General features: G+C 46.7%; 4 protein-coding genes across 4 annotated transcripts; 2 read left to right on the top strand and 2 right to left on the bottom strand.

Annotated features, from left to right (window-relative positions):
* Positions 1–517: 517 nt before the first annotated feature.
* On the bottom strand, positions 518–1,974 carry N7462_006009 (homoserine acetyltransferase family protein; the record flags this gene model as incomplete). The annotated part of the gene is made up of 6 exons (XM_057077727.1): positions 518–648; positions 722–801; positions 876–1,023; positions 1,090–1,199; positions 1,257–1,755; positions 1,830–1,974. The coding sequence occupies 6 exons, from the start codon at positions 1,972–1,974 to the stop codon at positions 518–520; spliced, it is 1,113 nt and encodes a 370-aa protein (XP_056933307.1).
* A 6,159-nt stretch (positions 1,975–8,133) lies between these two features.
* On the bottom strand, positions 8,134–8,919 carry N7462_006008 (flavin reductase family protein; the record flags this gene model as incomplete). The annotated part of the gene is made up of 1 exon (XM_057077726.1): positions 8,134–8,919. One exon carries the CDS (start codon positions 8,917–8,919, stop codon positions 8,134–8,136), a length of 786 nt encoding a protein of 261 aa, XP_056933306.1.
* A 149-nt stretch (positions 8,920–9,068) lies between these two features.
* N7462_006007 (uncharacterized protein) lies at positions 9,069–9,470 on the top strand (the record flags this gene model as incomplete). The annotated part of the gene is made up of 2 exons (XM_057077725.1): positions 9,069–9,210; positions 9,286–9,470. 2 exons carry the CDS (start codon positions 9,069–9,071, stop codon positions 9,468–9,470), a joined length of 327 nt encoding a protein of 108 aa, XP_056933305.1.
* A 1,707-nt stretch (positions 9,471–11,177) lies between these two features.
* Positions 11,178–14,751, top strand: N7462_006006 (fungal specific transcription factor domain-containing protein; the record flags this gene model as incomplete). Its single annotated transcript, XM_057077724.1, has 8 exons — positions 11,178–11,293; positions 11,358–11,418; positions 11,459–11,810; positions 11,889–11,980; positions 12,043–12,091; positions 12,153–13,252; positions 13,307–13,985; positions 14,048–14,751. The coding sequence occupies 8 exons, from the start codon at positions 11,178–11,180 to the stop codon at positions 14,749–14,751; spliced, it is 3,153 nt and encodes a 1,050-aa protein (XP_056933304.1).
* Positions 14,752–15,235: the final 484 nt, after the last annotated feature.

Genomic DNA, 15,235 nt, shown 5'->3' with positions numbered 1-15,235 from the left:
GGCTGTTGTAATCGGGGCACAGGCGTGACGTGGTGTCGCGTTTCCAGGAGCGATAGGATTAGATAACGGAAGGAGAACGTGAAGTCAATGTCACGGTCGTGTGGTGATGTTCAGACGCCGGAGGGACGAAGGATAGATGCGGGAAGAGAATTTGAGAGGAAGAAATAACAAAGGAAAACTCGGAGAAGTGAGAAAGATAGAAATGAGTGGCAGGGAGCAACAGTAGTCGGAAGTGAGGGCGCAAAAGATCCATCACCGGCGCTTCCATGATGGGTCCAAGGGTGCTTACTCATGGTGGCACGTGATCCTATGGTTTGGCCGGCCTTTCACGCTGTCAAGGACATAGTTTATTTGACCTTGGACCTAAGGCTATTCTAGAATTTTGGAATATGATCCATGGGAAAGGCTGCTGATTACTGCTTTCAGAAACTGTATTTGTATCCATACTGGCTTTGATAACAGAACAAATTCAATCATTCCAGGCAACGAAGCCCCGACTGAAACTTCGCCTTGTTACTCAGAGCGTCTCTCGAAGCTTCTCGCCCAGCGAAGAGACAACATCAGGCTTATTCTCTTCAAAGAATGCCGATAGCTGCTTGTCCAACCATGCGACATCCTCTTTACTATCACCAGGTCCTCCAGCCCAATCTACATCATGAGTTAGCTTCGCATACTCAAGCTTATGTACCCCTTGGCTAAACAGAATAAAGAATATACTTACGTCCCCAAATGGAAGGGAAGATAGCGAGCTTCCCAATACCCGGCTTCATACAAGCGACTTCGTATTCTGAGTCTTCGGGACTGATCAAAGATGAATGTTAGCTTCTTCTTTTCGGCTTCCTGACTTCCTCCAGGGAAGCTTGATCCGATCTTACGGGAAATAGAGATCGGTCTTGGCAGGCAGGACAAGGGTTTTGGCTTTGATAGAGGCCATTGTCTTCTCAAAGTCCCCATTATAAGGCTCCTGTAGGGATACATCGCCATTCTGCCAAGTTTGCATCATCACCAGCAAGTTTTCGGGATCTATACCGAGCTGTCAGCGTATCTCGAACACAAGCCCACCTAACCACAGAAGCCGGTCTGCCCTACCCTTTGAGCAAGCCCACTTCTCCCAGAAATTCTGCATGAAATCCTCGAGATCCCTGTAACCAAGCACAGTTTCATACAACTTCTCGCGATAAAAAGCCTGGCTGAATCCCCTGCGGCAGTTTGTTAGTATGCGATTTAGCAGTCGTCCAACAATAAAGCCCGCCTACCATCCAGCATAGACTCGACCCATGGCTTTCAGCCCGACTTCTCTGTCTCGGTCAGACCAGATCCGAACCGTGGAGAAGCCTTCCTCGCGTACCCCTCCCTCTCCAGATCCGGCCGATCGAGTATTTTTGACCGCGAGCAGCGCGCACTTAACGCCCTCGATGAACACCTTGTTGTGCAAGGAGGTTTTCGCAGACCCACAGAACGGAATGGCAAGGTCCATGAAATCGGGGTACTGTGTTGCCCATTGGAAGGTCTGACCCCCGCCCATAGACCAACCAATAACCGCTCGGAGATGGGTGATGCCGAAGTGCTTGGTCACAAGCTCATGCTGAGCACGCACATTATCATAGAATGAAACTCTGGGGAAAGGTCTGCGGAAGGGCTGGTTCGAGGGAGATGATGACTGTCCGTTTCCAAAGAGCGCCGGAATGATGATGAAGAACTCTTTCGGGTTCAACGTTTTGTCTTCCCCGATTAGCCAGAAGTTATCAGAAATAGCTGTTCAGATGGAACTGTGTTAATAAACATTGAAGCAGCGAATAGAAGAACAAATCGCATTCCCAGACACGTACCACCTGAGAACCATGATGGATAAACGATTGCTGGGGACTTGGGGTCGCCGAAGGTCTTGTATGCGACGTGAGCATCGATAATCTTCTCCCCGCTCTGAAGCTCCCAGTCCCCAAGCTTAAAGATTTCGTACTCGTCTTGCGACATAATGATAATGAATTTTGGGATAAAGTACCCTCGAGTATGAGCAGTGCATTCAGAAACTTGGGTAGACCGAGAGTCTGGCTCTTTATATCACTGGGTAGTGGGATAGCTCTAGGTGGGATAGCTCTTGGTGGTGGGATACAGTGATGGGATAACGACCCCGCTCACGGCATGTACGTAAGAAGCCTTCGGAAGCCGCACAATGGGATTCGGTGTAACCATTCATGTCTGTCTAAAGGCTTATCGTAAAATGCCGATCAGACCTGCTAGGCTAATCTTGAGTTTCGTTCAAGACATTAACTCCAGAGATCTATAAATATTGTCGAGAAGGAAGACTGCATAATACGGGCGAGACCCACATATCTCCATGCGCGTCAGGATATTACAGGGATACTCGATTTGCTACGTGTTTTGTATGGTATCCCGGGTATACTCGGAACCCAGCGCCGTAACACGCTAGACAGCAAGGTAGGGGATATTCAACATTCCCCCGCCCATACACTTAGATAGTTCAGTCACCTAATATATCACTATATTGAGCATCTCGTTCCATTGGATCCTAGCTTTCCTAGCCGATACCGTATCCTACTATATTGACAGTTATGAGCCCGATCCGCACGCGCCAGGATTGAATAGAGATAATCCCCACGCACCTGTATAGCGCTTATCAACACAGCAGAGTGGTTGGAACCCCTGAATCGTTGGCATCCGAGTATTGCTAGCGACGTTGTACACCTTCTAGCTACGCCTAGTGTTATAGTTCGAATCTCGACGGAGAGACTACATATTCCCGATTAGGAAACAGAGGCTGTTTAGAAAGGCTTCGGATATAGAAGATTTAAAGGTGATAGACTCGGTCTTACCGCTCGAAGAGAAGCTTCGGTCGGAAACGTAGTAGAGGGTCTAGATAGACTATATTCGGTCAGCAGCTGTTGCCGAAGATATCTAGGATTACCTAAATCCGGATATATTAGATAAGGATATTAAGACCTTGCCGCCGGCGTTAGAGGAACCTAATCCTCTAGGAGAATTCTCGTTACTATCCGACGTATAGATCCGTAAATAGAATACAGAGATCTCGTATATAGAGCGATAAGAAACGCGAAGGTAACGCTTAAAGAAGGTATTAGCTAGAGTGGATACACTAATCTAGAAGTTAATAGCAATAGAAGTACGCTATTTAGTAGTAGGAATAGATAGACCTAGACTTAGGCTCTAGAAGCTCGCCGCTATCTTCCGTCCGGACACGTCTGATAGACGCTAGGAGCTCCGACGGGTATAGAGATTGATACTCTACTAATTACTAAAAGATATAGTATAGGATTATGTCCTTAGCAAGTAGGAAGCGCTATTTAGAGAGTGTAAAGCCGCTAAAGTACCGGACTATATCGATAATCAAGATGCTATTCGAGACTTCTTAGATACGCTACCGTTATCGGACGATACGTTTATTATATAGCACTTAAGGGACCTTAAAGAGAACAAAGAATTACTTACGTTCTATACGGTTATAGCTGCATATCGTACTCGACGACGTACGATCGTATAAGTAAGCACTAGAAAGGGAGGTTTAAAGGTATTATTTGTAATATTGAATAATTAGGAAGAAGCCTTACCGACGACGACAACGTCTATATAGAATCGGAATAAGAAGGGACCGGCTAAATACGTATACGGGAAGGTTCACTAGTATAGTGAATACCCCTTTGTTAACCCTACTATAAGAACTATAGCTTTTTAGCCGAAAAAAGAGGAAGTTGATAAGGTCGAAGCGGAGATACTAAAGCTTAATAACCGTAAGCGAGTAAGGATAGAACAGCTAAGGTCGGAGGCATAAGAGACTCCTTAGCTATCTATACTAGCTATATCCTTCTTCTCCGATATACCGCAAGCCGATTATCCTTTATTAAACCGTTAGATACTAGACTCGGGAAGTATATATTATATATGCAACGATTATAAAGCGTTTGTAACGTTTAAGGCGACGAATAAATCCGTTAAAACTAGTAATAGTTATACGGACCTACTTAGAAGAGGTGACGTTATTATTATAATATAGAATAGATAAGGGAATCAGCTTAAACTACGTCTAAGAGATATCTAATACTCGCCTAAATTCTATACGAATCTGATATCTTATTCGAAGATTAGGAAGCTTAGATTCCGATAGGATAATAGTAAGGGAGTAATATATTATAAGGGATCTATTCCGACGAGGGTAATGCTCGAAGATTATAGCGGGCTATTCGCTCTTGCGAAACCGTTATAACAGGATCTCACGATAGCAACGCGCTATAGCGAGAAGCTATTAGTATTAGAAGCGAAAGCTAATATTTAGTATCGACGTTTAGGGTATACTTACTAAGGAAAAGTCGAGAAGCTACCGGAGCTTGTCGAGGGTGTCAAGATAATACCGGACTCGAAATCTGAAGATAATCCTGAACGATGCGAGGTCTATTAGCAAGCAAAGGCAAAGCGTTAAATATCTAGACGACTAAATAGAAAAGTGTATAGCAGATTCGGCCGAGTACACTTTAACCTTATCTAAATCACACCTAGTTATAATAGGGATCGCTAGATCATATATTTCTATCTTAATAGTATTCGATTGCACGTTGTATACACGTATTAGAAGAAGAATGAATACTAGGAAGCTATCAGGAAGTTCTATACACTCGCGAAGATATAATAGAACCTTCCGATAAAGGCCTTTCGATATAATTATAAACGCTCCGTAGGAAGAGTAGTTGAGGAACACCTCGAGGATATAGGATTCGTTATTGAATAGAGTATTATAGGCATACTAGAATAGAACTCTTTTAGTGAACGCTCTAGGGGGGTGATAACAACCGGTATAAGAGCACTCTTGCTTAATACTAAGCTGCCGAAGGATCTATAGCTAGAAATAGCTCGTTATATAGCTTATATATTAAATAGATCGCCTACTAAAATGCTAGACGGGAAGTGGATTATACCGTGGTAGGAAGCTTATACCTAGATTAACTCCGAATTATCGCAGACACGCCTAAACCTTACAAATTTAAGGCTATACGGATACCGTACGTATATCAAGAGACAGAGTATTCCGTATAGTAATAAGATAGCACTGAGAATAGAGACTAGTTATATAGTTAGCTATACCGTATCGAATATCTAGCGTATTTAGATACCGTAAAGAGGACTCGTACGGGACGCGAGAGATATTGTATTTAATAAGAAGGTCTTCTATAATAAGAAGCAGGATACCGTTAAGCCTATAGATATATTAGAACGACTTCCTATTTTAGAAATTGATAAAGCTGAAGAGGATAAGGATAAAGCATTAAAGCTAATAGAGATATCTGATATCTAGGAGATACAAACTAAGCAAACTAATTCTAGTTTAACTAATTAGGAGGTAGGATTTAGTTATAGTAAACGCTCGTAGCAAATAGGCCGAGAGCGTACGCTAGAAGAGCAACTTATATACGACCTTACGGCCTTACTCCTAATACCTTAATCTATTATCCACTATTCTTCTCTATCTCTAAATCCTTTAAATCTATCACAGCAAGCTATAGAAATATTATTAGTATTACTAGAACTACCGTAAACAATACTAGGAGCATTTTCCCTAACCGAAAACGAGCTAGAATCGACTAAGAACGATACTAAGCGAGCTCTAAGAGACATTATAGGAGATATAACCTTAGAAAACGTCGTGTAAGGAAGTAGGAAGCGAAGAGCACGCTTCGAGGATAACTTTGTTACTTATCTAGCTATCAACGATAATAGTAACGATAGAGATACACCTTAGACACTAGCTGCATTCGCTATAGCTCTTTATTAAAGCCGGATCGACTAACTAAGATACTACCGAGATAAGCTATTGCTAGAGCCTCGAGGATAGAAAGAGATAATAAACTATCTATTTAGAGACGGCTTCTTGCAAGCTATAAATAATAAAATCAAGATGCTAGAAGATAAAGGAACGTACAAGATCGTACGACGTCCGAGTAACACTAGGAAGCAGATTCTTCTATTAAAATAGGTATTTATATATAAATATAATAGCGATAGATATCTTGAGAAGCTGAAGGCTCGGATCTATATCCGTGGAGACCTTTAAACTATAACTACCGAGGAGAAGTACTTAGCTACACTAGCTATTCGAACTGCTAGGGTAGTACTCTCTCTTATTACAGCATTTAACCTTAATACTCGGTAATTTAACGCCGTTAACGTATTCTTAAATAGTCTACTCGATAAGGAAGTCTATACTAAGTTACCGGAAGGCTTTAGCCGCGTAGGGCTTAGTTAGAAGCTTAAGAAAGCACTCTACGGGCTACGCAAATCTCCTCGACTATAGTAGAAGGAAGCAAGTCGTAGAATAAAACAATATAGATTTAAAGTCGTGTAGGATAATCTTTGTATACTCGTCGACGACGGTATTATTATTATCTTCTATATTAATAACATAATTATCGTGAACTACCCTTTATAGCGAGAATAGGTAAAGAGAGTATACTAGGCACTCTACCGTTAATAGGAGCTCCGTGATATAGGAGAAGCTTCATAGTTCCTTAGGATTAGGATTATTCAAGATAGATCATAGAAGGCACTCTAGCTCTATCAAGATTCCTATATCTCCGCTATAGCTACCCGATATTATCTCACCGACGGTAGGAAGCCTACTATACCACTACCTACGTAAACGCTTACTAAATATATAGGAACAGCTAATTATTACAGAGTCAAAGAATACTAAGAGAAGATAGGAAGCGCCTAATACGCGATAATAATATCTAGACTAGATACCGCTAAAGCGACGGCTACACTCGCTTAATTCCTTAAGAACCCCGGACTAGAATACCTCGCCGCCGTGAACTAAGTTATTACATACCTCTATCACACTCGCTCTCTCGCTATCGTATACCGGCCACGCAACGACGCTAACTCGGAAGCTATACGCTTCGCTAGCGATATATTATTCGCCGACATATAGGATCGCAAGAGCTCGCAGGGGTATATCGGGACAATATTTAGAGAACTAGTTAACTAGAAGGCTAGCAAGCAAAAGACGGTAACAACTAGCACTACCGAAGTAGAACTGCTTGCTATATCAGAAGCCGCTCGTTTAATTGCGATATAGAAGCGCCTATACAAAGCAATTAGATTCGATCCTCAATATCTACTTACTATCACTTGTAATAACTAGCAGACGCTCGGACTATTAACGAAGGAGACGCCTCTCCTAAAGACCAAGCTCCGATATGTTGATATTCATCAGCACTAGTTAAGGCAGGAGGTTTAGGCACAACGTGTTACCGTTGGATAGGTCGAGTCGAAGGACATAATTGCTGATAGCCTTACTAAGAGCCTTCCCCGGCAGCGACATAAAGCATTCGTCAACCAGCTTAGGATAGAAGACATTGAAACGCTGTTGAAGATTTCCTAAATAGGAAATAGAGGTTGATTCGTAGAGACGCCGGAAATCGAAGATTTGGAAGATTGTAAAATCGCCTATCCCTAGGGGGTATATCGAGAAGGAAGACTACATAATACGGGCGAGACCCACATATCTCTATGCGCGTCAGGATATTACAGGGATACTCGATTTGCTACGTATTTTGTATGGTATCCCGGGTATACTCGGAACCCAGCGCCGTAACACGCTAGACAGCAAGGTAGGGGATATTCAACATTCCCCCGCCCATACACTTAGATAGTTCAGTCACCCAATACATCACTATATTGAGCATCTCGTTCCATTGGATCCTAGCTTTCCTAGCCGATACCGTATCCTACTATATTGACAAATATACCTAGTACCCATGTAGATCCACCTTGTATGTTTCGATCCAGCCTGCAAGACAGATAGGCACAGCGCCCACTCGATTGATCAGTCCATAGTTGGCTAAGTTTGCACTTCATAAAGTTAAAATTAAGATTATAAATATTATGGCCCATTTTATATAAACAAGATCATCAACCCTCATAGCTAGCGAACAAAGATGTGACTCGTCGAAGATTACAGGGCCGTTACAGTAAGAAAATAACTTGTTCTACGTATATCCCCATTCTTTCGTTTCAACAATCCAGTCTATATCTTATCTATGCAAAAGAATATTTCACTCGCCGCATCTTTCCATATCATTAACCCTGGGGCGTAATGGTGGATCTTTAAAAGGTCGGTCGGGGAATTTCAATGCCCTCCGTTGTTCGGCCATACTGTATTCCACCCAGGCGACTGATTGGCTTGAGGACCTTGAGGTCAATAACACTTTGCTCCTGATCAATAGCGTCCTCTCGGACCCAGAATCGCACGCCCTCGATGATCGCCAGCACACTTGCCTTCTTGCCTGGGACCGCCCGGCTCTCAAACTCTTTGGTCTCGACGAGCTTGCCCTCGATCGCCAGTATCGACTCCTTCACCCGCGCCGCTTTGACGACCGACGTGGGCGCTGGGGTCAGACCGGAGACGTCCCACTCCGAGTGGCCGTAGGGCGCGTTGATGGCCGTCGCGTTCGCCGCTTCGACAAAGTGCTCCGAAATGATGTTGATGACGCACTCCTGTGTCTCGTGCAGGTTATTCAGTGTATCCTTGGCCTTCTCGAGCGAGCCCACGAAGCCAACCACAAAGAGCGGGGGGTCATGGTTGATGACTTGCGCGTAGCTGAAGGGCGCGAGGTTCGTCGTGGAGCCGTCGGGAGACTGGGTGCTGATGAGTGCAATCGGCCGCGGCACCATGCCGGAGATCAGAAGCTTGTAGTTCGAAGCGACGGGGCGGCCATCGGCATGGGGGTCGATCTCGACGTGGTTCTTCTTGAGACTCTCCCCGCCGTCATTGGCCCCGTCGCCGTCTTTCCATGTGGGGTTTGGGGGTTTAGTGAAGATAACCTCGGCATCGCGGCGGAAGTCCGGGCGGGAGGCTTGGACCTTGTCGAAGTCGGAACCAACTTTGGACATTGTTGGTGTGCTGCTTAGAGACCGGGGAAACCTAAGGGAGCAAGACGGGTGACTAGGACAATCGAGAGGCGCGGCATATTAGCAAGATTGTTCAAGGGTGCCCCGCTAGGCTGTTGGTTGCTGCTAGGTCATGTCGGTCAGTCGCCACCATGACGGTGAAAATACTCACAGTGGATATTGTGCCAAGGATCTTCGAGTTGTTCGAAGCGCAGCTGCGAATAGCAGATGCATGGATGGATGATGGGTTGCGCATGCCGGTGTGTCTCCGGTTCTTATCGCATGGTTATCGACGTCAGTCCGGATGATTACGAAATGGCCCGGGGAATTACTATTTCCACGGCACTGTGTTTACTCCTGTTGCCACAGACCGGAGTCCTCCGTCCATCAGTGTGAAACATGCTGGGACAGAGTTTGTGCGTGGCAGTAATCCCGCCCTCCCGACGGCCGGCCCGTCCCCGGACAACTTCCTGGGCCCCGAAGGTCTGGAAAATAAACAAGCAGCAGGTTCCTCGGAGTCAAGCCGATTCCAGAGCAGTTCCAGAAATTCTTGAAATTTGGACACTGACCAAGCCCTCTGAAAACCCCAAAATCTCGGTTTATTTCTCGCCCGAAAAATGCGGGTAAATCCCCGGTAAAATGGTGAGTCGGAGATCAAGTGGATAAGCTTATTTTTTTTCCCACCAACACGAGGTCAATTTGTACGGAATAGACTGTTCACGGCAACTCGTGTCGAGAAGAGGTCTGCTAAATGGGACTGCTAAAAGGGAAGTTGGTGAAACACAGCGGATCATTTGGACTTTTATTATTGGGGTCTCTCGCCTCGCTCGCAGTCTGGGCAACTGGAACAATGGGGGATGGGGCCACACCGAACCCCATAAAATCCTGGGCCTGGAGCCCCCAGACTTCTGGACTTTTTCGGCCACCAGTCCCAAGGTTCGTATCCTCCCCCTCCATCCTCTCCTAAAGCCCACCCGATCCTATACTTCAAATTTGGAAACTGTCATTTTGTTCCGTACTTTTGCTCTCTCTTTCTGCTCTCGCCGTGAATACTCCGTGTAGCCTCTGTACAGAGCACAGCCTGGCCAATCCGCTCTCATGCCCCAAACTCCCCCACCCCCTCAAGCCAGGAGCTGGTCAATGGATCTACAGTGCACTGGGGGGCCACTTGGACCCCAAAAAGACCCACCAGGGCACTGATCCCATGACCATCAGATCTTGCCATGCCACGCCATGTTCCTAATCCTGGTGGAAGACAGTCGGATATCCCAAATTATGAAACGATGAGATATCACGGTTTCCAGTCAACAGTTCGACGGTCCTGCAGTAAACCTCACCGCGGACAGGATGATCATAGAGAGCGGAGGACAGGATAGGCACATCCATTGATCCTGACATTGGCCTACATCAGTCGGTATGTATCTCTGCCCCTACCATCATCATCCAAGCAAATAAACGCAAAGGAGACCATTGGAATGGGCGGTCAGGCGCATTCAGGATGGAAGATTGGAAACCGCACCACGAGCCCTATGTCATCATAATCATTTAGTAAGGACAATCATCAATAGCGTCTGCGAAAGGGGGAATCTTTCTCTCAGACGTGGTGGCGTTGTTATAGTTTGAGGCGAGCATCCTTCTACTACTCCATGGCCTACTATGATGTATGGACGTATACTGGTACCTCGTCCGGCTGGGACGACAGGGAGAATTCATAAGTCCTCGGTACCGACCGTTCGTAATTCTCTCCTCGAGTCGAGCTTCCATTTCTTTTCTTTTCTTTTCTTTTTCTTTTTCTTTTTTCTCCTTTTATCCACTTTTTTCCATTCTTGTTCCAGAGCCAGTAGTTCGAAAGATACTTATTAATATTAATAGGATAATTAGAAGGGACAGGTTGTGTTGCTCTCTTATCGTGGGCTCGCTCCCCTCTCCCTCATCCTCCTCAACTTCCCCCCTCCCTTCCTTCGGCCCTTTCGCAAGCTCGCCTCTATCCCTTCCGATTGGGCTCTAAGGCCCCCTTTTCCCCTCGAGGCCTCGTGCTCGTCTTTTTCCAACTCTCTGCCTCATGAAGTTTTCGCTCCCGCCATCCATCCTCCTCTCCCACGATCTGCCTTACCGTTTCATCTGTCCCATAGCCGTGCACGCCCTGGTTTGAAGCTCCGAGCCGATCGCCTTTCCCCGATCCCCCATCCCCCAGAACAGAAGAGGACTCAAAGGAACCGATGCCCAATGGGTCGTGATCACGGTTAAGTCCTTCGCTCGCAATGAGCCCCCCTTCTCCCAAAAAGAAGAGTGGCGGCGCTCCGTCTGGGCCTCGACAGATCCGGTTTGTCGCTACTGACGGTCAACCCCAAACCAAGCGCCGCCGAGTCAACGCCGCGTACGTACATCGAACATCACCCTTCAAATATATTGGCATGTACATGGGGATTCTAACGCAGTAGATTCACCTTAGTTGTCTCACCTGTCGCCGGCGCAAGATTCGTTGTTCGGGAGAACAGCCAGGTAGGAGGCTCCGCGGGATTGGCTTGCAACTCATACAAAGTCCTTGGCTGATGCACACCATCCACCACTAGTATGTAAGACCTGCTCAGACTACAAGCATGTCTGTCTCGGCTACACCGAGTCCACCGCGCACTTACGATCTCAGTCCGACTCGGCGTCGCGCGCCCCGGCAGTTCCCCCTCCCACAGACTCCAGCCAGCGCACCAACCGAGCGGTGGAGAGCTGTTCCCCGGAGCCCCCACCAGCACCTGTCATCACCCCCAAGGTCAACACCGAGAAGTCCCCGCAAGTCCCGAAGCAGACGGTCCCGAAAGATGGGTCTTCGAGAGATACAACGACGCGCACAAATAAAGAGTCGGATTCACTGGCTGCGGGCGACAGCCCAGAAAGTAGTACGTCAGCGCTGTGCGTGGACTGAAGTGGATTTGGCTGCGACTGCGAAACTGACTGGTCTCAATCTCGTGGAATAGGTCGCACTTCTATGAGCTCCAGTAACCGCACTCATGTTCCATACTTCAGATATTTCGGGCCAACAGCCATCGTGCCGGGCTTCAAGCAAATGGTGTGAACCTTTCTTGCTTCGATTGGAATTTCCGGGAAATATTTCTGACTCGTATATTCAAGGTTGTCCAAGTTCGAGGTTCGCGCAAGAGCAACCCATCCATGTCCTCCGGTAGGTCTTGCGGAGATTATATTGAGAACCCATTTCAACTCTAAGTCTTTTTTTGGTGCAGAGTCCCTCTCGCCGCTCCGAAGTCCAAAACCCTCCGACGTTCATGTCGGCCTTTCAGCTCCCACGGCAGATACCCGCGATACTCGTGACTCTAACACAATCCCATTCTACGACCGTGACGATGCTTTGGCCGTTCCAAATCTCGTTTATCATCTATGCGATCTGTTTTTTGCGCATCTCGGCTGCAATTTTCCTTTCCTCCAGCGAGACAGATTTCTCCAGGATCTGAAGGAAAAGAAGGTTGATACAATGTTGGTGGATGCGGTCTGCGCTTTGGCCGCACGATTTTCTCCTCATCCACTCCTCGGTCCGCCACAGGCACCACCGATTGATCGCTCGCAACCCCCCGTTGATATCAGGCTGTGGGACCGGGGCCTGCCTTTTGCACATCGAGCCATGAGTGCCCTTGTTGATTCATTGTCATGTCCGACTCTCTCTGCCGTTCAAGCGTGCCTTTTGTTGGCCTATGAACAATTTGGATCCAACCATGATAGTGGCCTATGGATGTACCTTGGAATTTCCATTCGCATGGCGCAGGATCTCGGACTTCAAAAACTTCAAGGATTAAAGCATAACTATGGCCAAAAAGGAGTAACTCCTAGTGAAGTGATGACCGGTCAGGCTGGGAAGTTACGAGAAGACCAGTATGACGACCTGGATATTTATCAAAGTCCGAAAACACACCCGCCTGCATTTGGCACCGAACGTGCAAGGGAACGGGAACGGGTGGACTCATTCTGGAGCATTTTTTTCCTCGACAGAGTCATTTCCTCCGGGACTGGTCGGCCGGTCACACTGCGTGATGAAGATATCGAGCTATGTTTTCCACTTCAGTCTGAATCGCAACTTCCGAACGGGTGGCCTGCGCCCTTTCCACCTCTCATCCGGATCATTCATCTCTATGGGCGAGTCACAGACCTGATCAATGGTATCCAGGACGTGAATCATGTCACTTCAGACACGCTCAAGAGACTGGCGGGAATGGAAAGCGATCTGACCGGTATTTATCAACGGCTATCACCCAAGCTTCACTTCAATGCTGCGAACTTCCAGGCATATGTAAAGGCCAAAGAAGGCACTAATTTCATTCTCTTGCACTTTGTATGAAGCTCTTCTTCTACGAATACTTCTTGAAAATTCTCTAACATATGGCAGTGGTTTCATACTCTAATTGTGCTTCTTCACCAGCCGACTCTCCTAAACTCCTTCGGTGGAACAATACAGCATCTGTATCCAAACAGTCGTGAATTATCAATGTCTTCAGCCAAGACCATCGCCGACATCCTCTCTTTCTCCGAACTTGTCGACGGAAAGAGCTTCATCGGCAACCCCTTCACAAGCCAGCCTATGTACATCGCGGCATGTGCTTTCCTGATGGAAAGCGCCCACTACTCATCACCTTCTTCAAGGTCCGCCTCTCCTCCGCCACAACCGCTTTTGACTAACCAGTCAAGTGGTTTCGTGATGCCAACAATGGAGTCATCGAATGGCTCGGAGCGCAAGTCTACTGCCAAGCATATTCTACTTGCATCCGCCGCGAAGGAGAACTACCAGCGCTGCTATAAGGCATTAAAAGCATTGAATACCTACTGGGAGGGCACGCGATATATCCTGACGGTTCTCGACCAAAAGGCCAAGGGTATTGTCGATCCACTTCTGTATACCGCCGAGGATATGGAGAACGCCGCGGAAATTTTGCCTGTCCAGACTTTTGGATCAGCTGGTTGGGGTGCGAGCAGGGCATCAGACTCTAACCCGGGCGCGGAAAGACCACCCGCTGTTGCAGACATACCTCCCGATGGAAAATGGTCTCCAAAGATTGACCCCAGTCAAGGTGAATATACCTTATATCGCGATGGCATTCTTATTTTTACTAATGGTCTGTTCCTTTGATAGCTATTGGATGGGCTTTGACTGGCGCCACGAACTCTTCGCAACCCAACCTGAGCTTGCTCTACCAAATGCCTTCAACTCACACTGATGCTGCTGACACGAACAAACCTGCCTATTCGTCTCAGTACAGCCATAGCTACCCAGCATTGCCTGTCCAAACAAATTCCGCACACACTCCCAACGCTTCCTTCCCGCAAGCCGTCCAACCAACTCGTGCACACGAGGAAAGTAGGAGAACGCCTCTAGCCACAGCCAATGCGAAGATCTCCCAAGTTCCGAGCTGCCCGATCGGTGCAGAATCTCCTTATTATCTGGGAACAAATTCTACTTATCCTGAGTCAAATGTTCGCATCTCTGCTGCAGCCCAATCCACCTACGGTCACGGTATTCCTTCTCCGATGGATGGACACCCCTCTGCTTATCCCTACCCCGTCTCCTCTGCAGCTGCAGTTCACCATACCAGAAATCCGCACATGGGCTCACATGGCGATCTGCATCCTAGCATGACCTCTCACACCGGGGGTATGATGATTGAAAGCCACGATGTTGACATGAATACCCTGCAGCAGCAGGAATCTTTCCCGTTCAATAATGGCGAGATCCTCCCCTGGTTAGAATACCTTCCGCAAGATGTTCTCAGCTTCTTTGGCGAATCCCAAAATTACCCCATTATGAGCCCCGACGACGCCACGCCCCGGCACCAATAATGCTTGACTGATTCTATGTCCTTGATTCCTTTTCTCGTATATATGTATTGATCTCCAGGCAACATTCCGCATTGTCTCTATGTATCGACATGATTGCTTTTGCCAGCTCTCTTGGATTTTCGCTTTCTCGGCTTGTGAGAATATTTGTATGACCGGCGTCTCGTGGTGGGAAATACCCTTGAGCACAATATAGATCGCCCGTCGAGGTTTTTTATCATTTTGTTTACCTTGTCTGGGATGTGCTTTCTAGGAGCGGCCAAACCATTCAGAGTTATCTAGCTCCTTTATTGAAACGTCGCGTATTCATTTGACCTTTTTTTGACACAATATCCTATCTCCAATCATTTCTCTTGATACATAAGCATAATCAAACGCATTCTAAACAGCAAACAAAGACGGCTTAAGATACTTTTGATGGCCTCAAGTCTTCCCCAATCAGGTCTGAAAATACCTCAAATATTTCTAATCACAGCCAGTATAAGAT

This window comes from Penicillium macrosclerotiorum (assembly GCF_028827735.1).
Source record: "Penicillium macrosclerotiorum strain IBT 26536 chromosome Unknown utg000006l_segment0_segment0, whole genome shotgun sequence".
NCBI lineage: Eukaryota > Fungi > Ascomycota > Eurotiomycetes > Eurotiales > Aspergillaceae > Penicillium > Penicillium macrosclerotiorum.
This window is presented reverse-complemented; position numbering and strand designations above follow the sequence as displayed.